The sequence below is a fragment of the Phocoena phocoena genome, chromosome 11 (assembly GCF_963924675.1).
Source record: "Phocoena phocoena chromosome 11, mPhoPho1.1, whole genome shotgun sequence".
In the NCBI taxonomy this organism is placed as follows: Eukaryota; Metazoa; Chordata; class Mammalia; order Artiodactyla; family Phocoenidae; genus Phocoena; species Phocoena phocoena.
This window is the reverse complement of record NC_089229.1, coordinates 93,295,754-93,323,080: the sequence shown is the minus strand read 5'-3', so window position 1 is coordinate 93,323,080 and position 27,327 is coordinate 93,295,754. Positions and strand designations below refer to the sequence as shown.

The following is a 27,327-nucleotide window of genomic DNA, read 5'->3' as shown; positions in this document are numbered from 1 at the left end:
AAAAAGTAAGATATATTCTTTACCAAGTCGTTCTGGAAGTACTGAAAATGAGATGAAATTAAATTTTCTAAGGGGGAAGAGAAAGAGCTCTGAAAACAACTTCTTTCCACAATTTTCATGGTCATGATGCAACCTCGGCAAAATCTACAGCCAACACCCAAAGTCAGCAAGCATGGACTTAATTTAGAAGGAAAAAGTATTCAAAACATTCAAGGAAAAAAACTAGCAATTCTTTAACTTGAGATTTTATTCCAATCACTATATTCTAAAAATGGACAGTCGTTAAAGAGCTATTTATTGGAAACCAGCATATACTTCACATTGTTTTTCTCAATGTTTCTAGGAACCTGTAAAAAACCAGAAACACCTGGCAAAATTTTCTATCAGCAGAGCCTCTTACCCAACCATGGGATCTAAAACAATAGCCCGGGGTTCCTCTAAGTCCTCTGAAATCAAGATCTTCCTCATGGTCCCGTTGAGCCTTGTCACTTCTATCCGATCAGTGCCAGTGTCTGTCCAATAAAGATTTCGGGCAACCCAATCAACAGCAATACCATCAGGATGGGCGATTTGAGCAGTGACCACAAACTGACTGCCAGATCCATCTATGAATGAGCGGCGTATGGCCCTCACTTCATCATCAGTCCAGTAGATATAGCCTTCCACAGGATCATAATCTATGGCAATGGCATGACGGATGTCTTCCAACTGTAGAACAATGTCTGTGAAATCTGGTGTATCCAAAGAAATTCGTCTCAAATCTGTCCTTCGGGCTAAAAGCAGTAATTCAGTGGCACCTAGAAAAACAAAGTGAAAAAAATGAAGAAAAAACTTGAAACCCACAGGCAAAATTTAGTTACTCTAAATACAAAATGCAGAACTTCTTCAATAATTGAAAAGTAATGAGTATAAAAGGCTACTAAGGGGCTTCCCTGGTGGCGCAGTGGTTGAGAGCCCGCCTGCCGATGCAGGGGACACGGGTTCGTGCCCTGGTCCAGGAGGATTCCACATGCCGCGGAGCAGCTGGGCCCGTGAGCCATGGCTGCTGACCCTGCGCTCCACAACGGGAGAGGCCACAACAGTGAGAGGCCCGCATACCGCAAAAAAAAAAAAGATACTAGGGTCTATTTAGGGTGGAAATGGAAAGTAATGCAGTAAAACAGGAGTGGCTTGACTATGAGGTCAAACTCTATAATGGCTGAATTCTCCAAATCAAGTTTTGATTGTCTCTCTGGCTTCACTCATTATATAGCCCCTGGAATCAATAACATTTATTTAAAGGCATAATGAATAGCAACTAAGTAATGACTAAGAAGGTAAGTAGCTGAATATCAGAGGAAGGAAGTATAGGTCCTTTGTTCAAGAAGGATGTTTAAAAAGGTAAAGGAATCTAGGACAAGGATCTTTTGTGATTAACGAGAATGTTCTAAAATTGGATGTATTGTGATGGTTGTAACTCTGTAAATTTACTAAAAATCACCGAATTGTACATTTGAAATGGATGATTTTTATAGGTAAACTACATCTCGGTAAAGCTGTTGTAACAAAAAGAACTACAGGGCAATGCCTGACAGAATTAAGGACAAAGGAACTTATGGAGGAGGAAACAGCAGCAGAAGACAGAGGGAAACAGATAAATATGACACACTGGGTAAGGGTTAGAGTTGTTCATCTGACAGAACTGGATTCAAGCAGTTACACAAACTCGGGCAAAACACCTAATCTCTCTAAGCCTGGTTTCTATAGGGTTGCTGTGAGACTTTAAGGAGATAAATGTAAAACTCAGAAATGTACCAAACATGTAAGTATTCAATAAATACTAGCTAATATATTATGATTATTACCATTAGAAAGTAAACTTTCAAATTTTTATTTCATTGAGTTTTAAATCAGATTTATTTATGAAATGCTTTTAACCCAAAACAGTATTCAATAAAAACACTGTTGTGAATGAGAATATTAACCTTTTTGTTTGCTTTGATTTTAAATATTCAAGTCAACCACTAGCGAAAAAACATTTAACTTTATATAAAAGCTAATAAAAGATAGCAAACAGGGCTTCCCTGGTGGCACAGTGGTTGAGGGTCTGCCTGCCGATGCAGGGGACATGGGTTCGTGCCCCGGTTCGGGAAGATCCCACATGCCGTGGAGTGGCTGCGCCCGTGAGCCATGGCCGCTGAGCCTGCACGTCCGGAGCCTGTGCTCCGCAACGGGAGAGGCCACAACAGTGAGAGGTCCGTGTACCGCAAAAAAACAAAAAAAAACAAAAAAACAAAAAACCATAGTAAGCAGGTTGACATCTCAAAGAGCGAAAAAAGATTCCCAACCAAAGAAATGAGTCCGAAAGAAAATACTGACATTAAACTTCAAGCATTAATCTGGAATTATAGTAGAAAACACTGAGAAGAGGAGTGAAGAAGCTCTCAGCATCAGCTTTTTGACTCATGGATTAATTATAAATGAACTCTGTCTTGGAGAGAATACAGCCCTAAATGCCACAGCAGGCACCAAGTAGGAGTAACTTTATCCAATTCACTGCCTCTGCTAACTACCAAAAGAAGCCAGCCCTAAACTCTGCAAACAAAGAAGTCATAGAGAGCGAAGCTGTCAATTTGGCAAGGTGATCAAAACAGAAGAGTTAACTTAAGGCTACTACATGCCAAATGTATATCTGAAATTCAAAATAGGAGTTAAACTCGTACATCTGCACTGCTATAGGATATAAACAGACCACTACTGCTAAAATAAATCCTCTGTTTTAAAGTCAGGCTACATTTTTAAACAAAAAGGCAACATTACAAAAACCTTTTGTTTTAAACTGAAACCAAATTATTGTTTGCCATGAAAACCATCTGACAAGAGTCAGCCAGCTTCACCTTTGACTAGGAGGATAATTTATCAATGCCAAGTCATGACAAATATCCTGTACACCAACTCAATTCCATCTCTCTGACTTCCTGACCCCCTTGCCAGGAACTCTAACCCACTCCTAAATAAAGGCTTCTACTTTTCAGAGTTAGATAAAGAAGCCACTGCTAAATATAACCATTTTCTTACCAGGTCTTGCTGGTGGCTAGAGAACCAGATGGTGATCCACAGGGGTAAGAATGAAGAGTAACATTCTCATTAAGAAGAAAAAGAGAAGAACTGGTGTTATCCCAAATCAGAAGTCCCTTGAAATGTCTTAAATCAGAATACTTCTCCAATATGCCCTCTCTCTATAGGGAATTGAGAGTAAGGAGAAGAGGCAGTGTGGTGGTTAAGTATAGAAAGAGTTGCTTTAAACAGTACAATAAGGAATTCTTTTCTTCTTCTGAAGGCAATTCTCTGTTGTTAAAAGGCAATTAAAAACATCATTCAATCATTTTTTAGAAAATATGTTTATCCCATGATAGTCCTTATAGTTAAAAGTTTAATAAACATCTTTTCCTCGCACTGAAGTTCTTTATTTACAAATGCTACCTACTGTTAAAAATGTATTCTTTATGAGAATACTCATTTCCACAAGAATCAATTGTGATCAATGACTATGAGATTTTTAAAATTTCATTTTATTTTTTAATTTATTTATGGCTGTGTTGGGTCTTCGTTGCTGTGCACGGGCTTTCTCTAGTTGCAGTGAGCAGGGGCTACTCTTCGTTGCAGTGCGCGGGCTTCTCATTGCAATGGCTTCTCTTGTTTCAGAGCACGGGCTCTAGGCACATGGGCTTCAGTAGTTGTGGCTTGTGGGCTTCAGTAGTTGTGGCTCACGGGCTCTAGAGCGCAGGCTCAGTAGTGGCTGCGCACGGCCTTAGTTGCTCCGCAGCATGTGGGATCTTCCCAGGCCAGGGCTCAAACCTGTGTCCCCTGCACTGGCAGGCAGATTCTTAACCACTGCACCACCAGGGAAGCCCTGACTGTGAGATTTGACAGAGAAAAGAAATGGCACCTAATTTTTTTTTCCAAAATAGCATGTTAAAAATTCAGTTAAATACTAAAGTAATTTATAATATTCGAGAGTTGCCATAAAACACAAAACACTCCTAGTATATAACCAATTGTGAAGACTGAGAGATTAAGTGACTAGTCTCCCAAAGCACTGTAACCTGTAGAGCTTATTACAGAGAAATAAAATAAATCATAAAGAATCCCAATTGCTATCTAAAATTCTTCCTTCTTGGAGACCAACTTCTTACCATCTTTGCACGTTTTTCCATTCTCCAGGAGTTTAACCCCAGTTGGGCAAGCACACTGATAAAAAGGCTTGACTGGAGACATCAAACACAAGTGGGAACAACCACCATTATCAATTCCACATGGATTTGTAGCTGTCAAATATAAATCACAGTAATTAATACCAATGATTATGGATGACCTCCCCCACTCTAGATACACAAAGGTTAACAACCATAACATGAGCAACTCTGATAAACCAAATTATTACCAAATGTCATCCAGGTGCTTGACTACCAGACCATCTGCAAGGAAGGGAATTAACCAGTGAGAATTTACTTAGCATTTTGTATCCAAAGAGGAATATACAAGAAATAAAGCAGGATGTCCCTGCCCTAAAGAGCTTGCAATCTGGCCAGTACGACAAGATTAATGAACAATAATACTGGAAAACAATACAAAACAATGAAACTGCTATCTTGCACATTTAGACTGTAAAGTCAGTATAGAGTTAAATGGGAAGTAAATCACTAAGGAAAGATACAGGACATGACTGAAGTCTTGAAAGGTAGGAGAACACATAGGGGGACATTCAAGTGTGGTAAAACCACATGAATGAAGGCTTGGAGGCTGTACACTGGGTGAGATAATAAGGTGAACAGTGTAACGGGAGATTAAGGTTTGACTAATAGGAACTAAAGCTGAATAAGCACAGGGAGGGGAAGTCTGTGGTGGAGGCACTGAGAGACAAGAAAAGCCATACTTTGGAAAGATTTACGTGGAAAAGATAAACAAAATGGACTTAAAAGGGAAAACTGAGAAGCAGAGATTAATTAGAAAATGTGAAGAAACTATATATAGAAAGGGATGGATTTAAATAATACTCAGAAAAAAATCAACAAAAGATGGAGATCAACAAAATATGAAAGATAAAAGAAAGCAATCACACATAACTGCAAATTCTCAAACTAGTAAAACATAAAGGATCAACAGTGTCATTAAAAAAACAAGAACAAAGAAATTCTTTTCTGAGGGCCAACACTGAAATAAAAAATTCACACAAGTGACTAAACATTTTCTTTTCTACAAAAGAGTAACACAAACATTTTAAAACATTTTAAAACATTTTTATGGACTCATGATCACCAGATTCCAATATGACACATTCAGTATTTGACTATCTCCCCCTAAATGGAAGGAACTAATACAAAGCAATGCATAATCCAAAACCCCTGCATTTTTGGCTATGGAATGCAATCTGAAATACACTCAGACACATGCCAGACATTTATTTACACACCAGTGCCAAACACTTAACATTCTCATATTCTTTTAAACCTAATTCTAGTCCTCTCTTACAAGAAATTGTTGTCAGCAGTCACAGCCCAAGTCATTATAAAGGATGGCCAGAAACAGAAGCAAAACTAAGAAAAAAAGGTGGGGGGATGTGCACAGAAAAGGTATAAGCAAGTATTTTATTTAAGTAACCTGAGGTACTTAAATTAACCAGTTAGATTAATAGAGGTTTCCATTCAAGAAAAGTGTTCAGTTTTAAACATACAATGAACAAAATCACTCATTAGAGAGAAATAATATGAATAAGAAATGCATTTGTGCACAACCTTAACATATGAGCTATCTCAATTTCTCATTTTATCTCTCTCTTCTTTACCTTCATACCCCCGGACTCAAACAAAGGGCTGAGGTGGTCTGTAGTGACAGATATCAAGTTACAAATGGTTTACGCTGTTGTCTACCCTGAATTATATTTTGACATTTTCCCTGTTTATTTCTTCCCACTACCTTTGGATATATCCTCCCTCCTCTTGCCCCTCACTAAAGCCAGGCATCAGAGTGCTACAAAGCTATTCCAACCTGCAATTTAAAAATCAACATCACTTACCATTTGGCTGCCTCTGCTGGCTGAAGGCATGTATATCCATGGGAGAAAAGATGTTAGAATGGATTTCACGCAGACCCTCGCCAGTGTACTTGTTGCAAGCCAAAATGGAGTGTGTATTCCAGTCAGTCCAGTACAATGTGTCCTCAAATAACGTCAAGGCAAAAGGATGTGGAAGGGAACCTTTAACCACCGCCTGCCTATTAAACACAAAGAGAAAAACTCAAACGTTTCTAAATTTTCTTCTTTAATCAAAACGCCACCTCTCCCATTAAAATGGTCTTGCAGTCCACATTAACACATACAAATCCTGGATAACACATATGTTAAGGTCAAATACACCTATGAAAAATAAGACAAGGAGTAAATTCAAACGTATTTGAAATCATGGTGCCCGAAATCCTCAACCAAGCACTTCAGAATGGTTCCTAACTTGGCGGCAGGCTCCGGGTGCACTACAAGCTAGCAGACAAAGTGAAGGCCCAAGTATCAGCACTGCTGTCAGCTCCCATCTCCGCACTCACACCTTCCATCCTTCCACATGATTCATGCCATTGGAAAGAGAAAGGCTGGCAAAAAGAAAAATCCCAGGGTTTAGAGTTGGCCCTGGGAAGTAGTTTTAAATCGGCAATAGGTTTTTCCCTTCTTGATGTGGAAGAACAAAGAATCTGAGCCTATTTCTTCCATCACTTCTTATGGCTTTGATAACTGAAAAGTAAAAACATACACATGAGGCTGAAAAGTCATTCTGGTAGAGCTCTCTCTCTGAGGACTCCAGTCTCGCTCCAGCAAATGATCACCTCAGTTGGCTTTCTGCTATATGGCTAATCTCCACAAGCCAGGTAGCAAAAAGGAAGCCCAACCACCGCAGAATGTGTTCAAGAGACAAAGCAGATCCCCAAATTTCACAAGCAATGCTAACTATATGGAAGGAGAGGTAGAGAGCCTGATTAGTACTGAAGGCACAGAACTTTGCAGAATGTCATGGAGAGTTATGTAATTAGTAAATAATATAATTCTTGAATGATGAACAAACTGTGTTTGAGCCACAAGAGCAGTCAAGAAAATAAATGCTTTGATATTTTCATAAATCGCTCAGCTAGGAGAGAAAGAGGAAAATGTAAGCAACTAAAAAGAAATAAAGGATAACACATTGACAGAAAATCCAATTTTTAGGTCCCTGAGGTTATCTGATCTCTAACACCTAACAGATCACAGGTATACTAAATTAAATTTAAGAGCAGTAAGATAATTTTCATCTAAGCAGAATTAGCATCTGTTATTGTACATGGAATGGTCTTAGCCTAAGATGTTTTAAATCTGAGCCAGATTTTTAAATGACTGTACACAAGGTGAGCATGACTAGTTTATCAAACTTTCTATTTTAAAACCTCACACCTAGGCCAGCCTACATCACCACAACTTTCTCCTCTCTTTTAATTCTCACTTCCCTAGCAGATTACTTTCCCTCTCATTTCCCAATTAGAACGGTCACAATGACTACTTCTGAAGTGGTTTCTTCCACTTTTTAAATGAACAGCTTTATTAAGTTTACTAAAATGATTATGCTATTACAGGAGTGATATCATAGTTTAAGTTCAAATTTAAATAGGCCTGCATATTTCACACTGACGTTTTCCAAAATTCATTATGGTAAGACATAGAGTTCTGAGAGGCTGCCAAGAAAGTCAAGTAACATGACTGAAAAATAATAGTAAAGACGAAATTACTTAGGTTTTCATTAACCATCTTAAAGAATCACAAATTATATAACCAGATCTTTGAAAAACTCTGGGGAGAAAAAAGTCTTCTAAGTCCTTTGTATATTATTAAATAAAAAGTTAAAATTCACTCTAATGAATTTAACACAGCAGAATAAACAGATAGGAAAAAAACAACGCCTCCCTAAAAGATTTACTCATTTTACATATTGACTGAAAGCATTTATATACTGAAAAGAAATGAGACAGAGCCGAGTTCAAATGTCCCCCGTGCTTACACTACTTATTTCCACAAGCTTTGTTTTCCTCATCTGTTATTGGAAGATAATAACCTAACCACACTGAGTTACTGTGAAGACTAAATGATAACATATGCAAAAGCATTTAAGCGTTATGATTGGTACTTAATAAACATTTCATAAATGACTCCTCAATTTTAGGATGTATGTTTTCAATATTTTAGTATTTCTGACATAGGGATAATATTTTACACCTGAAGTGAACATTTCATGTGCTGGTTTGTAAGTCAAAATAAAAAGCTCTTAAAATCAATAGCTTATCAGAATCAAGTAAATACTAGACTCTGGCTTATTTATATTGACAGGATCTCACACAACACAATATGACAATATGTACAAAATTAGGTGGACTTATTAGACACTCAGTGAACGCCTGATAAAATTAAATATCTTAAATGAAATATGTAATTAACAGAACTGTACAAAAAGCAGAGCTAAGAAGGCTATCACTCATTCTTGTCATATTCTTTGGTGACTTACCGATTTGTCCAGCCAATGGTGACTTGCTCTGAAACTGCAGACAAGTGAACATAGTCTTCACCTTTCTTCCCTCTGGTTGGGATTACCCCCCCGGAAACTCGAGTTACTTCAAGGAGGAGTTGATCACGGATACTGAGAACAAATGTGGCTGGCAAGGTCAAAGCCCAGTCCTTCAGTGGTATGCCACAACCAAAACAGGACTTGAAAAATTGATCTCTTCTACAGAGACCAAAGGAGAGAAACCGAGACCCCTACTGATGCTTTGCTTTAGTGCTGGCAACCTCTGAGCATCATCTCCTCCCTCTGTCTGTCATTTCCTGAGGGCTCACTCTCACCAGTACCGCCAAGTACAGGAGTGCACTCACCACCTCTTTCAGATTCCACGCCTGGCAGGTGCCTCTTTCAAATTCTGCACCAACCAGACTTATCCTTTATAAAACACCTGTACACTTGTATTCACTTTCTGTTTCTGAACCTCTTCCCAGAAGGTTGTCCTCTGCCCCCAACTGAGAACTCCCCACCTGTGTGGGTAATAAATCTACTCAGTCACACCAAAGCACTACTGTCATGAATTCTGACATCTGAACCTAACCTTGGAAGAGAGCTTCTCCACATCACAGTGAGGTTTTAATAACACCTAAAAAGATGACAACAGTGGTAGTGGTACAGTGTTTGAAAAATCTTTACAAGTCTTCCACATGAAAACAGAACAACTAGGTAGCAAAACCAAAAAACCCTTGGACAACATTTACAACAAATCTAGATGAAACAAAGCTAGATGAAAAGGTACTACCACAAAACCCAAGACACAAGAAGGAAAACTACCAACAGCCATAAGATCTCATTGGCATCAGCACTTCTGCAGGAGGAATCGGAAGGAAAAAATAGGGCATTCAGCAGATCCAGGAACAGGAGAACACACAAAATAGACAGCAATGGAAAGACAGGGAAACCAAACTGAGAACAGCAGCTGCCGAGGACTGGTTCTGTCCACTCAGAGAATGCAAAGAGTGGATGGTTGGTACTGAAGGGACTGGTGCACTTTAACCTACAGTGAACTCTCCAACTGACCCAACAGAGCTCCCTTACAGACAAAGGCCCATACTGACCATACATTACTGGGAGTACAATGAAAGTGAGGATGATAGTACAAGAGAGAGAATGGAAAACTAAGGTACAGAAAAAAGTGGGAGAAGGAAACAGAGCCAGGAAATCTCAGAAAGCAAGCTGCCAATTTTTTAAACACACACACACTCGAGAGTTCTGTGAAGTTACAAAAGTTATGATAAAAAACTCTGCCTTCTTCAACAAGTTCCAGAAAACAATTTCAGGTGAAAATTTAAAAGTAAATTGAGATCAAGTCCATTAAAAAAGTTAATATTAAAAACAAAAAAAAAAGAATAAAGAAAATAACATCACTAAAGATACTAAAATATGCGAGAAAAGTATGGCCCTAAAACAAATAGTTTACAACCTATTGCAAAATAACCTGAAATGCTTTAAAATCATATACTAGCCGTAAAAGAATAACACAAAGTACAATTTAAAACCTCAAAACTGAGGTGACAGAACTAACGAAAGAATTAGAAGTATAAGAATAAGTCACTTAAGAAATGAATTATCAACTAGAAATAACACAAACACAGGAGTAAATAAACATAACAGATAAGGAAACAGAAACAGCCAGTGAAAAGAAGGAATTTTTCTTTTTTCATGATTTTTTCCCGTTTTATTAAGAAATAATTGACATATATCACAGTACAATGTACAGCATGATGGTGTGAGTTAGACATATTGTGAAATGATTACCACATAAATTCAGCTAACATCCATCATCTCATACAGATATAATAGAAAGAAAAGAAAAAAAAAATTTTCTCCATGGGATGAGAACTCTTAGGATTAACTCTCCTATAACTTTTCTCTGTATCATCCAGCAGTGTTACTTACAGTCATCATGTTGTACATTACATCCCTAAGGAGGAATTTCTGAAGATCAAAAAGAAACAGAAAAACAGATTTTTAAAAAATAAAGATTTGAAGCACAAAGGACAGGGAAGAGAACAGAACTAATTTAGAGCAAAGAAATGACATCAAATAGTAACTCAAACCCTCAGGAAGAATTACAGGGTACCTGAAATGGCATATATGTAGGTTAATACAAAAGACTCTATGAATAATGTTTTCTCTTTTTCTCCTTTAACCTTTTAAAAACACCTAAGACTGTATAAAGTGATAATTATAACATTCCATTAGTTATAATAGAAATGTAATATAAATGACACTAATAGTACAAAGGAGGGGAGAGGAAATGGAGATACACTAGACTAAAACTTCTATAATTTACAGGAATTAACTTAGTATTTTACCATAATACAGATTTTGACAAAAGGAATATTGCAATCCCTAGAATAATCACTAAGAATATTTTATTCTCCAAACACTGTTTAAAAACATAAAAGGAATTAAAACGATACACTAAAAAATATCTACTTAATACAAAAGAAGGCAGAAGAACCAATGGAACAAAAAAAGACAGACATGAAAAATAAAATTAAAATGTCAGATGCAAACTCAACCATATTATTAACAACATTAAATGTAAACAGATTAAGCACCCCAATTAAAAGACAAAAGGTTGAACACCTTAAATATATAGTTTTTCTTTGTAAAAAGAAACCATATATATATGGCAAAGGTTGTTAGACCGGGTAAAACAAAACAAGACTCAACTGTAGGCTGTCTACAAGAAACACCTTTTATATCCAAAGATCCAAATTCGTTGAAACTGAAAGGTTACAGCAAACAGTAACCATAAGAGAGATGCAGTGGTTCTATCAGACAAAATATATTTTAACACAAAAAAGTATTACTAGAGATAAAGCAGCACATTTTATAATGACAAAAAGTCAAATCATGAGGAAGATGTAACAGTTATAAACATACACAAATAAAAACAGAGCCCCAAACAAATGAAGCAAAACCTGACAGAACTGAAGGAAGAAACAGACAATTCAACAATAACAGTCTGAGATCTCAAAATCCTATTCTCATTAAAAGGTAGGACAACTAGACAGGAAATCATAAAGGATATGGAAATTCGAACATTAGGACAAGTATCAATTAATTTTAAAGACTGAAGTCATACAAGGTGTATTCTCTGAGCACACTGAATATCAAGAACAGAAAAATTCAGGAAATCCACAGTGAGAATTTTCTCATAGTTAAATTTTTCTAAATCCTCCCTCAATGTCTTCTAAGTAAGCAATGGGTCAAAGAAGAAATCCCAATAAGTTAAAAAAATATATTTTGAGCTAAAAGAAAATGAAAATACAACATATAAAAATGTGTGGGATGTCATCAGCCAGAGCAGTGCTTAGGGTAAATTCTATAAATTTATCCCTATATGCCTGCATTAGAAAAGAAGATAGGGACTTCCCTGGTGGTCCAGTGGTTAAGAATCTGTCTTGCAATGCAGGGACGCCGGTTCTACCCCTGGTCAGGGAACTAAGATCCACATGCAGCGGGGCAACTAAGCCCGTGTACCACAACTAGAGTGAAGCACTTGCACACATCGCAACGAAGTGAAGAGTCCACACGCCACAATGAAAGACCTGTGTGCCGCAACTAAGACCTGACACAGCAAATAAATAAATAAATATTAAAGAAAAACAGAAGGAAAAAACAGACTTCAAATCTATAATCTAAGCTTCAACCTTAAGAAACGGGGCGGCGGGGGGGCGGGGGGGGGAGTGTGCTAACTAAATCCAAAGCAAGAAAATTTTAAAATATTAGGGTGGAAATCAAATGAATTATAAAACAGAAAAAGACAATACAGAAAAAAATAAATAAAACCAAATGTGGGTTCTATTAAAAGATCGACAAAGTTGACAAGCCTTTCACTAGACTGACAAAAAAAGAAATTGGGAAATTTGTGAATAAAATTATGAATAAAAGAGGGACATCACTACTGACCTTAGAAATTAAAAGGATTATAAGATACCATGAACAATTTTATGCCAACAAAATGGAAAACTTAGATGAAATAGAAACATTCCTAGAAACAAATTACCAAAACTCACTCAAGAAGAAATTAAATGTAAAGACCTAGAACAATTAAAGAATTTGACTTAATAATTTAAAATCTTTCCATAAAGAAATCCCCAGGCCCAGATAGCTTCATTAATGACTCCTATTAAATATTTGCAGAAGAGGGCTTCCCTGGTGGCACAGTGGTTGAGAGTCCACCTGCCAATGCAGAGGACACGGGTTCGTGCCCCAGGCCGGGAAGATCCCACATGCCGCATAGCAGCTAGGCCCGTGAGCCATGGCCTCTGAGCCTATGCATCCAGAGCCTGTGCTCCGCAACGGGAGAGGCCCCAACAGTGAGAGGCCCGCGTACCACACAAAAAAAAAAAATTTTACAGAAGAAATAATATCACATACTCTTCCAGAAAATAGAGGAAGAGGGAACACTTCCCAACTCATTCTATGAGGCTCGTATTACACTGATACGAACCAGCCAGACAGCACAGAGGAAAATAAACTACAGACCAATTTCTCATGAATAAACACATAAAAATCCTCAACAGAATATTAGCAAACTGAATCTAGAAACATCTAAAAAGGATTCTACGGCTTCCCTGGTGGCACAGTGGTTAAGAATCCACCTGCCAATGCAGGGGACACAGGTTCAAGCCCCGGTCCAGGAAGATCCCACATGCTGTGGAGCAACTAAGCCTGTGAGCCACAACTACTGAGCCTGCGCTCTAGAGCCCGCAAGCCACAACTACTGAGCCCACATGCCACAACTACTGAAGCCCACACACCTAGAGCCCATGCTCCGCAACAAGAGAAGCCACTGCAATGAGAAGCCTGCGCACGGCAGTGAAGAGTAGCCTCCGCTCGCCACAACTGGAGAAAGCCCACATGCAGCAACAAAGACCCAACGCAGCCAAAAATAAAATTTTTTAATATTATTTTTAAAAAAAGAAATAAATAAAAAGGATTCTAAAACATGACCAAGTGAGATTTATTCCAAGAATGCAAGATTGGTTAAACAACTGAAAACCAATTAATAAAATTCACCATGTGTATAAAAAACAAAACCCCATGATCATCTCAACAGATGCAGAAAAAGTACTGGACAAAATCCAATACGCAATCATGGTAAAAACCGAAGATACTAGGAATAGATGAGAACTTCCTAAACCTGATTAAAAGGTCTCTACAGAAAACTTATAGCTAAGATCCTACTCAATGGCAAAAAAAGAAAAAAAAATTTTAATGATTTCCCCCAAAGATCATGAACAAGGCAAGGATGTCTTCTATTCAGCCTAAGACCTAGTGAGTACTATCAAGTAAGAATAAAAGGCACCCAGATGGGAAAGGAAGAAGTAAAACTGTCATTATTCCCAGATGACACAATTCTGTATGCAGAGAATACAAAAGAATTTAAAAGAAAAAAGCCTCACAGATGTAATTAATTCAACAAGGTTGCAGGATACAAGATCAATATACAGAAATAAATTGATTTCTATAGACTACCAATGAAAATACAAAAAGTGATACAGTTAACTAATATTTAACAAGGGAACCAAGAATATCCAATGGAGAAAAGACAGTTTCTTTAATAAATGGTGCTGAGAAAACAGAAAAATTGGAATTTATTAAATAATTCATTCACAACACCATAAAAAACCCCAAATACTTGGAAATAAATTAATAAAAAAGTGTAAGACATCATACACAAAATGGATCATAGATCTAAATGTTAGGAATTAAAACAATAAAACTCTTAGAAGAAAACATAAGTGTCAATCTTTGTGACTTTGGGTTAGGCAAAGATTTCTTACTACATCAAAAACACCTTTAACAAAAGAAAAAACTAATAGTTTGAACTTTATTTCTAAATTATATATCCAATGAAGAACTTGTATCTAGAATACATAAAATTTTTACAATTCAATAATAAAATAACCCAATTTAAAAATAGGCAATTAACTTGAATAGTGTCTTAAACATCTGAGCCTCATGTGAAGGAAGACTGAGCTACACTGTATTCAAGAGGATTACAGGCAGGACAGACTGAAGTAAAGTTAATAATGTATCTGGAGTAGAGGCAAAGGAGAAGCATGAAGGGACCTAAACCATGTCGGCAAAATCTGGTATTTACTTTTTCCAAAGTAATTATTTTCTCCTGATAATATAAAGAATACACATATGTTGACTATAAAAAATGTGGAAATAAAAAGTATATCTTTCTAGTCCTTTATTATGTGCATATGTACAATATGTACATGTATATACACAAATACAAGCAATTTCCAATGATCAAGGAATGGAAAACCTGGTTTCTTCTATAAATAGTTAAGGTACAGCATGAAACCAACTAAGACATAACAGGAAACCAACTAACCAATGGAATTTAGAATTAAGAATTTGGTAAAAATTCATTAGTTCTAAATAGTAGCCCCCAACAGGACGAAGGAAGACAGCTGAGCCAAACCAAGAAACAACTGAGGCGCCTGCACCAAACCAGGAATAAAGAGCATTTACCACCTATAATTACTGAGCTTCTTCACTGGGTATATATGCAGCAGGTCCCAAGGTCCTTGCTGCATCTTAGTAACTGTTAATATGCCCTGAGAAAAAATGGTTAATTTATGTATTTTGAAAGACTCCAACTCATCCTCTCATCTTGTTTAAACAATATCTGACTGTACTTTTTTTTTTTTTTTTGCGGTACGTGGGCCTCTCACTATTGTGGCCTCTCCCGTTGCGGAGCACAGGCTCCGGACGCGCAGGCTCAGCAACCATGGCTCACGGGCCCAGCCGCTCCGCTGCATGTGAGATCTTCCCGGACCAGGGCAGGAACCCGTGTCCCCTGCATCGGCAGGTGGACTCTCAACCACTGCGCCACCAGGGAAGCCCCTGACTGTATTTTTTTTACAAAAGTGAATTTTTGTAAATGCACAGCATTTACTGCATCATAATGACCCATCTTCATTTCACAATGTAAAGATTTTCAACATATTATTAAATATTGCTTTCACGTTAATTTTAAAGGCTATATAACACTGCACTGAATGGCTGTGCTATAATTTAAAAACCCATATTGCCAACATTCAACATTATATATTAAATAAGGTGTCTTTAAACATAAACATATATTTTAGAAATTATGTAATGATCAGTTGACGAAAATTTTTTGACAACAGTCTAGCAGGAAACTAATTCTGTATTTCTCCTTAGAGCAATGGTTCAGGGCTCACTATATTTCCATGTTCACAACAACTTTATAAAATTAACTATCATGAATCATGAGAATCCACTATAATTAATACTATGGAAAATATTCACTCTCACTAGTAAAGAAAAAAACGCAAATACAGATAAAATATATTTTTAAATTTCAAAAAGGGGCTTCCCTGGTGGCGCGGTGGTTGCGAGTCCGCCTGCCCATGCAGGGGACATGGGTTCGTGCCGCGGTCTGGGAAGATCCCACATGCCGCAGAGTGGCTGGGCCTGTGAGTCATGGTCGCTGAGCCTTCACCTCCGGAGCCTGTGCTCCGCAACGGGAGAGGCCGCGGCAGTGAGAGGCCCGCGTACCGCAAAAAAAAAAAAAAAAAAAAAATTTCAAAAAGGATGAAATTATCTTTTCTTAGCTAAACTAAACGTAAAAAAATGGTAGATTAGATATGCAGAATATATACCGTGTGTGACAGTGGAAATTAGTAAAATCATTCCATTATAAAAAAAAAGATGGCCTTAAAACTCTGCACCTTGACATACAAATCCTACTTCTTGTAATGAATTCTAAAGATGTAATAAAAGATGCAGATTCATATAGGCTCCTCTTTATTCCATCAGTATTTATACAAGTAAAAGAATTAGAACTTAAATATTTCACAATAAGGAAGTGTATAAAAAATATTGTTTAACATTCAGATTATTTCTTCCATTTATATTTAACAGCATAGCTGTTTGACCTTACTCTTTTCTTATAACTTCCATTTTTTATTCTTCCTTATACTCCACCTCTCCATTTTTTCATGGACTTTTCCTACTACACTGGATTTATATGATTTTTAAAATGCCTCTAGGGATCTGGAGGCTATACAAACTGTTTTATTCAATTTTATTATCTTTATGTTTTAAAATCATATGTGATCCTACATTAACAGTAATTACTAGATTTAACTCCATGTTTAACTGGTTTCATTCTTCACAAATATTTAATTATCCGATATCCTCACTCTTGAGCTCTACATTGTACTTCATCTCTATCAGTCTTCTGAAGTGTAGCAAGTGACTTTTTCAGAAAGAGTGATATAAATGGCATATTTTGACTCCTTGCACATCTAATAATAATGTCTTCCTGTTGCAGTAACAGAACAACTCCTAGATCAACCTCCATGTCTCAGATCTTTTTATTCCATTGTTTTCATCCCTACTTCTACAATTTGTGGGAGAATTTCTCAAGGTTACCTTCCATTTCACTTATTTTTTTTTCAGTCATTTATCTGGTTGATGCTGCTCAAACTTTTTTTTTTTGCTTAAACTTTTAAATTGAACAATCATGCTCTTTATTATCATTCTGTCTTCACCAGTCTTGAATGCATTCTTTCATACTATTTACTCTGTTTTCATACATGCTGTGTCTTCTTGAACTTCTATAATTTTTTCTCCTGCATTTTACAGGAAATTACAGGAAGACATTGTTCTGATTCTTTAACATGGATCGTTCATTTGAACTGTAGTATCTTCTCATGTGCCCTGTTGTTTTTTTCTAGCAGGGAGGGAAGGCTTTCAGAGGGAAGACTGTACATTACTGGAAGTTGAGATTATTTCTGCTGCAGCCTGAAAATTCTTGGTCCAAGCTTTCAGATCAAGAAGGGAGAAGGCAAATAAATTTCTGATTTATCACAACTTCATTTTAATTTGGAAATCAAATTATACTGTGCAGAGCACAGGGCGGTGGGATCTGAAGCTACCAATAATAGCAGCATATTCCTGTTTCTTTTGCATGTTTCTGGTAGCACCAAGAAGTCTGCTGATATCAGGACCCTGCTTATTCTCTGGCACCACTGTACTCATTCAGAGCCAGCTTTAACTACACCTCTGATGTTTGCGTAAGATGCTCAATCATGTCAAGTATGGCTGTCATAAGGTACGTGTCCTTTAGTGCCTGGTATATTTCCCAGAGGTGCTAACAGAATCCAGATGAGGCCTACCTTCCACCTTATCCTACCTCCCTCTCATCACCCTCACCTTCAGCCCTCCTTCTCTAGAGTTGTGGTTATTATTGTTTATGTGGGTAAATCTCTTCAATTTGCTTCTTTGGGAAGCAGATTCTTCACAAACTCAGTAGGTGACCAACCATGCTGATTTGCCTGGGTCTGAGGGGGTTCCTGGAACCAGGCAAACAAGGATGGCTAATCATGCAACAGCTCAGTCAGACTGGGACATCCTTCAGTCTTGAAGAAATACTTCAAGGTTTCTGGTATGTGGTTATTATCTTTGCCTAAGTCTCTAGCACTGATGTAAAATTCCCCTATGTTTATAGCCCATGGCTTTAATAACCATTAACTTGATAATGGCTATAAATCTAAATCTCCCTCTGAGACCGCTCTGCTGAGCTGCAGGCTCATATATCCAAAGCTCCCCAGACTTTATCACCATAGTTTTCCGTAAGCAACTCAAATGCAAACGCAAACATGTCCAAAGCTGAATTCAATCTCATTCTGTTTCTACATCAAAAAAAGAAAGAAAGGGCTTCCCTGGTGGCACAGTGGTTGAGAGTCTGCCTGTCGATGCAGGGGACACGGGTTCATACCCTGGTCCGGGAAGATCCCACATGCCGCGGAGCAGCTGGGCCCATAAGTCATGGCCGCTGAGCCTGCGTGTCTGGAGCCTGTGCTCTGCAAAGGGAGAGGCCACAACAGTGAGAGGCCTGTGTACCGCAAAAAAAAAAAAAAAAAGAAAAGAAAGAAAAAGAAAGAAAGAAGTAAAGAAATGAAAAAGAATATATCCTCCTTTCCTGAATTTTCTACCTCACCATCAAACCAGCCATTAAAAGCAGAAACCTAGGAGTCATCATAGACACCATCAGGGAGTCGCAAGTGGTTTGTTAGGATTGGGGCATAGTAGGCAAGGGAGGAAGCGGTGAGAATACTTGTCTAAAACAAGGTAAATAAATTAGATCATGTAAGTTATAGTGAAGAGTCTGTACTTTACTGGAGAACAATGACGATTAATTGGAAGACTTATGGGTGAAATAATTAGTCTTCAAACCATTTTCTACACAACTACCAAAGGTATTTCAAAGACAAATCCATCCGCGGCAATTTGCTACTTGAAAATTTCCAATGACTCTCAATAACTTCACGTTAAAATTCAAATGCTGCATCTTAGCCCCAGCGGGATCTGGCTCCTAGCCATCTCTCTACACTTGCCTCCAACCATTCTTCACATTTCCAGTTGCTGCTGAACAAGAACACTGACAAACCAAAGCTTTCTTTAATAACCTTAATAATAACTTTAATAAGCTTAACTTGAAAAGCTGACTCTACTAATTAGGAATTAAAATTTTTTCACAGAAAGGGCTTTTATATTCCTCCCAGTTTTTAAAGTTTATTATTTTACTTCAGTGTCTGTCAAGCAGTTAAAAGAACACATTTACATCCTTGATACTTATGTTAAAGTCAACTAACCATATATACCCTAGTTTCTGAACCCTATTTTGTTCCACTGATACCTATCTATGCTCAGATTTAGTACCTCATTGTTTTAACTACTCTGGCTTTATGGGAAGCCTTGAAATCAAGTGCAAAGTCATCATACCCAAAGTTCACAGTTTACCCTTAAAGATCACTCTTGGTGGTGTACATTCTATGGGTCTGGAGTAATGTACGTATCATTATAGTTTCATACAAAGTATTTTCACCATTTAAATGTAAATCCTCTGTGCCTATTCATCCCTCCACTCACACTGTCTTTTCAGTCTCTTTTTAAAATGAAATATAAATACAGTTGATTTACAATGCTGTGTTAGTTTCAGGTGTACAGCAGAGTGATTCAGTTTTATATATATCTTAAGATTCTTTCCTATCATAGGTTATTACAAAATATTGAGTATAGTTCCCTGTGCTATACAGTAGGTTGTTGTTGGTTATCTATTTTATATATATAATATGTATGTTTTAATCCCAAACTTCTAATTTATCCTTACTCCCGCCCTTTGCCTTTAGTAACCGTAAGTTTCTTTTCTAAGTCTGGTTTTTTTTTGTTGTTTTTTTTTTTTGCGGTACGCGGGCCTCTCACCACTGTGGCCTCTCCCGTTGCGGAGCACAGGCTCCAGACGCAAAGGCTCAGTGGCCATGGCTCACGGGCCCAGCCGCTCCGCGGCATATGGGATCTTCCCCGACCAGGGGACGAACCTGTATCCCCTGCATCTGCAGGCGGACTCTCAACCACTGCGCCACCAGGGAAGCCCTCTAAGACTGTTTTAATCTACAGGTTCCCTCACCATTCTTTGCAGTTTATCTGTTCAAGGACCTGGGATGTGTGACCTGTATGTCTGAATCTGCTGATGCATACTCATGGTACAGTTCAATATATTTCTCTGTCCTTTATTTCTCCCACAAATTTCCTGCAAATTCCAAGTTTCATCAGATTCCTGATGAACTGACCCTTTTGGAAAAATGAAAGAGGATGCTCTTTTCTTCCTTCAGATGGCAGTGTCTGTTCTTTTCCTTGTGATGTCAGTAGCCATTGATGTTCAATGCCTAGATCTAACAGTTCACTGGAAGTTATAAAATGCTGATATTCTAATTATATTATTTCTATCATTTATTAGCTGGAATAGCTTTCTCATATCTACTACTTTGTTAGCTACTGGTAGATTCATATACAAAAGGGAAGATAAATTGCTTGATTCTCTTTATTACCAACATTCAAAGCAATGAACTGGGGACTACGAACCAAGATGGCGGAGTAGAAGGACGTGCTCTCACTCCCTCTTGCGAGAACACCAGAATCACAACTAGTTGCTGGACAATCATCGACAGGAAGACACTGGAACTCACCAAAAAAGATACCCCACATCCAAAGACAAAGGAGAAGCCCCAATGAGATGGTAAGAGGGGCGCAATCATAGTAAAATCAAATCCCATAACTGCTGGGTGGGTGACCCACAGACTGGAGAACACTTATACCACAGAAGTCCATCCACTGGAGTGAAGGTTCTGAGCCCCACGTCAGGCTTCCCAACCTGGGGGTCTGGCGACGGGAGGAGGAATTCCTAGAGAATCAGACTTTGAAGGCTAGCGGGATTTGAAAAGGACTGGGGGAAACAGAGACTCCACTCTTGGAAGGCACACACAAAGTAGTGTGTGCTTCAGGACCCAGAGGAAGGAGAAGTGACCCCAGGGGAGACTGAACCAGACCTACCTGCTAGTGTTGGAGGGTCTCCTGAAGAGGCGGGGGGTGGCTGTGTCTCACCGTGGGGACAAGGACACTGGCAGCAGAAGTTCTGGGAAGTCCTCCTTGGCCTGAGCCCTTTAGCCCCACCAAAAGCCCAGGTAGGCTCCAGTGTTGGGTTGCCTCGGGCTAAACAACCAACAGGGAGGGAACCCAGCCCCACTCATCAGCAGTCAAGCAGATTAAACTTTTACTGAGCTCTGCCCACCAGAACAACAGTCAGCTTTACCTACCACCAGACCCTCCCATCAGAAAACTAGCACAAGCCTCTTGGGTAGCCTCATCCACCAGAGGGCAGACAGCAGAAGGAAGAAGAACTACAAACCTGCAGCCCGTGGAACAAAAAACACACTCACAGAAAGATAAACAAGATTAAAAGGCAGAGGGCTATGTACCAGATGAAGGAACAAGATAAAACCCCAGAAAAACAACTAAATGAAGTGGAGATAGGTAACTTTCCAGAAAAAGAATTCAGAATAATGATAGTAAAGATGATCCAGGACCTCGGAAAAAGAATGGAGGCAAAGACTGAGAAGATGCAAGAAATGTTTAACAAAGGCCTACAAGAATTAAAGAACAAACAAACAGAGATGAACAATACAATAACTGAAATGAAAACTACACTATAAGAAATGAATACGAGAATAACTGAGGCAGAAGAATGGAAAAGTGACCTGGAAGAAACAATGGTGGAATTCACAGCTGCAGAACAGAATAAAGAAAAAAAATGAAAAGAAATGAAGACAGCCTAAGAGACCTCTGGGACAACAATAAACACAACAACATTCGTATTACAGGGGTCCCAGAAGGAGAAGAGAAAGGACCCCAGAAAAAATCTGAAGAGATTATAGTCGAAAACTTCCCTAGGATGGGAAAGGAAATAGCCACCCAAGTCCAGGAAGGGCAGAGAGTCCCATACAGGATAAACCCAAGGAGAAAGATGCCGAGACACACAGTAGTCAAATTGGCAAAAATAAAAGACAAAGAAAAATTATTGAAAGCAGCAAGGGAAAAATGACAAATGACATACAAGGGAACTCCCATAAGGTTAACAGCTTATTTCTCAGCAGAAACTCTACAAGCCAGAATGGAGTGGCATGATATACTTAAAGTAATGAAAGGGAAGAACCTACAACCAAGATTACTCTACCTGGCAAGGATCTCATTCAGATTCGATGGAGAAATCAAAAGCTTTACAAACAAGCAAAAGCTAAGAAAATTCAACACAATCAAACCAGCTCTACAACAAACGCTAAAGGAACTTCTCTAAGTGGGAAACACAAGAGAGGAAAAGGACCTACAAAAACAAACCCAAAACAATTAAGAAAATGGCCGCATAAACATACATATTGATAATTACCTGAAATGTGAATGTATTAAATGCTCCAACTAAAAGACACAGGCTCACTGAATGAATACAAAAACAATACTCATATATATGCTGTCTACAAGACACCCACTTCAGACCTACGGACCCATACAGACTGAAAGTGAGGGGATGGAAAAAGATATTCCATGCAAATAGAAATCAAAAGAAAGCTGGAGTAGCAACGCTCATATCAGATAAAATAGACTTTAAAATAAAGAATGCTACAAGAGACAAGGAAGGACACTACATAATGATCAAGGGATCAATCCAGGAAGAAGATATAATGATTATAAATATGTATGTACCCAACAAAGGAGCACCTCAATACAGAAAGCAAGTGCTAACAGCTCTAAAAGAGGAAGTGGACAGTAACACAATAATAGTGGGGGACTTTAACAACTCACTTACACGAATGGACAGATCATCCCGAATGAAAATAAATAAGGAAACAGAAGCTTTAAATGACACAATAGACCAGATATATTTAATTGATATTCATAGGACATTCCATCCCAAAACAGCAGATTACACTTTCTTCTCAAGTGCACATGGAACATTCTCCAGGACAGATCACATCTTGGTTCACAAATCAAACCTCAGTAAATTTAAGAAAATTGAAATCATATCAAGCATCTTTTCTGACCACAACGCTATGAGATTAGAAATGAATTACAGGGAAAAAAACGTAAAAAACACAAACACATGAAGGCTAAACAGTACGTTACTAAATAACCAAGAGATCACTGAAGAAATCAAAGCAGAAATCAAAAAATACCTGGAGACAAATTACAACAAAAACACGACAATCCAAAAGCTATGGGATGCAGCAAAAGCAGTTCTAAGAGGGAAGTTTATAGCTATACAAGCCTACCTCAAGAAACAAGAAAAATCTCAAACAATCTAACCTTACACCTAAAGGAACTAGAGAAAGAAGAACAAACAAAACCCAAAGTTAGCAGAAGGAAAGAAATCATAAAGATCAGAGCAGAAATAAATGAAATAGAAACAAAGAAAACAATAGCAAAGATCAATAAAAATAAAGCTGGTTCTTTGAGAAGATAAACAAAATTGATAAACCATTAGCCAGACTCATCAAGAAAAAGAGGGAGAGGACTCAAATCAATAAAATTAGAAACGAAAAAGGAGAAGTTACAACAGACACCGCAGAAATACAAACATCCTAAGAGACTACTACAAGCAACTCTATGGCAATAAAACGGACAACCTGGAAGAAATGAACAAATTCTTAGAAAGGTATAACCTTCCAAGGCTGAACCAGGAAGAAATGGAAAATATGAAAAGAACAATCACAACTAATGAAATTGAAACTGTGATTAAAATCTTCCAACAAACCAAAGTCCAGGACCAGACGGCTTCACAGGTGAATTCTATCAAACATTTAGAGAAGAGCTAACACCCATCCTTCTCAAACTCTTCCACAAAATTGCAGAGAAAGGAACACTCCTGAACTCATTCTATGAGGCCACCATCACCCTGATACCAAAACCAGACAAAGATACTACCAAAAAAGAAAAGTACAGACCAATATCACTGATGAATATAGATGCAAAAATCCTCAACAAAATACTAGCAAACAGAATCCAACAAGACATTAAAAGGATCATACACCATGATCAAGTGGGATTTATCCCAGGGATGCAAGGATTCTTCAATATACGCAAATCAATCAATGTGATACACCATGTTACCAAACTGATGAATAAAAACCATATGATCATCTCAATAGATGCAGGAAAAGCTTATGACAAAATTCAACACCCATTTATGATAAAAACTCTCCAGAAAGTGGGCATAGAGGGAACCTACCTCAACATAATAAAGGCCATATACGACAAACCCACAGCAAACGTCATTCTCAATGGTGAAAAACTGAAAGCATTTCCTATAAGATCAGGAACAAGACAAGGATGCCCATTTTCACCACTATTATTCAACATAGTTTTGGAAGTCCTAGCCACGGCAATCAGAGAAGAAAAAGAAATAAAAGGAATACAAATTGGAAAAGAAGAAGTAAAACTGTCATTGTTTGCGGATGACAATACTATACACAGAGAATCCTAAAGATGCCACCAGAAAACTACTAGAGCTAATCAATCAATTTGGTAAAGTTGCAGGATACAAAATTAACACACAGAAATCTCTTGCATTCCTATACACTAATGATGAAAAATCTGAACGAGAAATTAAGGAAACAGTCCCATTTACCACTGCAACAAAAAGAATAAAATACCTAGGAATAAACCTACCTAGGGAGACAAAAGCCCTGTATGCAAAAAACTATAAAACAGTGATGAAAGAAATTAAAGATGATACCAACAGATGGTGAGATATACCATGTTCTTGGATTGGAAGAATCAATATTGTGAAAATGACTATACTACTCAAAGCAATCTACAGATTCAATGCAATCCATATCAAATTATCAATGGCATTTTTTTATGGAACTAAAAAAAAAGTCTTAAAATTTGTATGGAAACACAAAAGACCCCGAATAGCCAAAGCAGTCTTGAGGGAAGAAAACGGAGCTGGAGGAATCAGACTCCCTGACTTCAGACTATACTACAAAGCTACAGTAATCAAGACAATATGGTACTGGCAAAGAAACTGAAACATAGATCAATGGAACAAGATAGAAAGCCCAGAGATAAACCCACGCACCTATGGGCAACTGATCTCTGACAAAGGAGGCAAGCATATACAATGGAGAAAAGACATCCTCTTCAATAAGTGGTGCTGGGAAAACTGGACAGCTACATGTAAAAGAATGAAATAAGAATGCTCCCTTACACCATACACAAAAATAAACTCAAAATGGATTAGAGACCTAAATGTATGACTGGACACTATAAAACTCTTAGAGGAAAACATAGGAAGAACACTCTTTGACATAAATCACAGTAAGATCTTTTTTGATCCATCTCCTAGAGTAATGGAAATAAAAGCAAAAATAAACAAATGGGACCTAATTAAACTTAAAAACTTTTGCACAGCAAAGGAAAGCATAAACAAGACGAAAAGACAACCCTCAGAATGGGAGGAAGTATTTGCAAACGAATCAACAGACAAAGAATTAATCTCCAAAATATATAAACAGCTCACGCAGCTCAGTATTAAAGAAACAAACAACCCAATCCAAAAATGGGCAGAAGACCTAAACAGACATTTCTCCAAAGAAGAGATACAGATGGCCAAGAGGCACATGAAAAGCTGCTCAACATCACTATAATTATTAGAGAAATGCAAATCAAAACTACAAGGAGGTATCATCTCACACCAGTTAGAATGGGCATCATCAGAAAATCTACAAACAACAAATGCTGGAGAGGGTGTGGAGAAAAGGGAACCCTGTTGCACTGTTGGTGGAAATGTAAATTGATACAGCCACTATGGAAAACAGTATGGAGTTTCCTTAAAAAACTAAAAACAGAATTACCATATGATCCAGCAATCCCACTACTGGGCATATATCCAGAGAAAACCATAATTCAAAAAGACACATGCACCCCAATGTTCACTGCAGCACTATTTACAATAGCCAGGTCATGGAAGCAACCTAAATGCCCATCAACAGACAAATGGATAAAGAAGATGTGGTACATATATACAATGGAATATTACTCATCCATAAAAAGGAACGAAATTGGGTCATTTGTTGAGATGTGGATGGATCTAGAGACTGTCATACAGACTGAAGTCAGAAAGAGAAAAACAAATATCATATATTAACGCATGTATGTGGAACCTAGAAAAATGGTACAGATGAGCCGGTCTGCAGCGCAGAAGTTGAGACACAGATGTAGAGAACAAAGGTATGGATGCCAAGGGGGGAAAGCTGCGGGGGGGTGGGGATGGTGGTGTGATGAATTGGGCGATTGGGATTGACATGTGTACACTGATGTGTATAAAATTCATGACTAATAAGAATCTGCTGTACAAAAAAAAAATTAAATTAAATTTTAAAATTAAAAAAAACTAATACTAAACTATCTTTGGGTTATTTGTATGGAAATATGTTAATATAAATGTTTCAGACATTACATGAAATATCTAATAATCTTATATGTTCTGGTATAATGTTATAAGTCATAATTCTAGTTATTATTTTTTGCATGTAATACCTCTTTCACTCTATTTTTAAAATTTTATTTTATTTTATTATTTATTTATTCTTTTTTGGCCGCTCTGCAAGGCATGTGGAATCTTAGTTCCCCGACCAGGGATTGAATTCATGCCCCCTGCAGTGGAAGCACGGAATCTTAACCACTGGACCGCCAGGGAAGTCCCTTCACTCTGTTTTTTAGAGTGGTGCTTTACCTACATTATCTAGACCTTATATACCATACTCTCAATCTTAATCCTCCTTCAGTCTTAATACAAGTTAATTATATGTTTGATGCTCTTCACCAAGCCTTATTTTGTTATATCGCTCATCATTTTGATTATCTAAAGCTCAGCCACTAGTCCATTTTCAGAATGACTCAGGGAAACAGTATTTCTTGATTTCTTGCATGTTGATAAAACTTGTCTATGGCTTTGTATAAGGAAAATCACTTTTGCTGGGGGAAGAAATCACTGGCTCACACCTTCTTACTTTCAATATCTTAAAAATACTATTCCATTTAATCCTGACAGGGAGTGTTGCTGTGAGAAAGCCTAATGTGAATCTAATTTTCTTTTCCTTTTAAAAAGTCATTTATTTTATTCTTAAAGGAATATTTTCCTTTTTCTATAGAGTGATTTTACTTATATCTTGTATAAGCTTTAGCTTATATTACCAGGTACATACGGTTCTCTATCTGTTATTTCAAATCTTCTTTTAAAAACCTTTTCCTTAATTATAGTTCCTCATATTTGTCCTATTCCTTTACATAAGTTATCTTCCTAAGAGTCTTTTTTATCTAT

The 27,327-nt window shown here is 37.6% G+C and overlaps 1 protein-coding gene across 5 annotated transcripts in view; it reads right to left on the bottom strand.

Moving 5' to 3' along the window:
* Positions 1–27,327, bottom strand: part of LRP6 (LDL receptor related protein 6) — a 161,897-nt gene that overhangs the window by 74,121 nt on the left and 60,449 nt on the right. For all 5 annotated transcript variants that reach the window (XM_065887395.1, XM_065887399.1, XM_065887396.1 and 2 more), the window contains exons 3-5: positions 6,056–6,252; positions 4,176–4,307; positions 401–797 (exon numbers count right to left, since the gene is read on the bottom strand). In XM_065887395.1, coding sequence (XP_065743467.1) covers positions 401–797; positions 4,176–4,307; positions 6,056–6,252 — 726 coding nt within the window. The remainder of the gene's footprint in view (positions 1–400; positions 798–4,175; positions 4,308–6,055; positions 6,253–27,327) is intronic.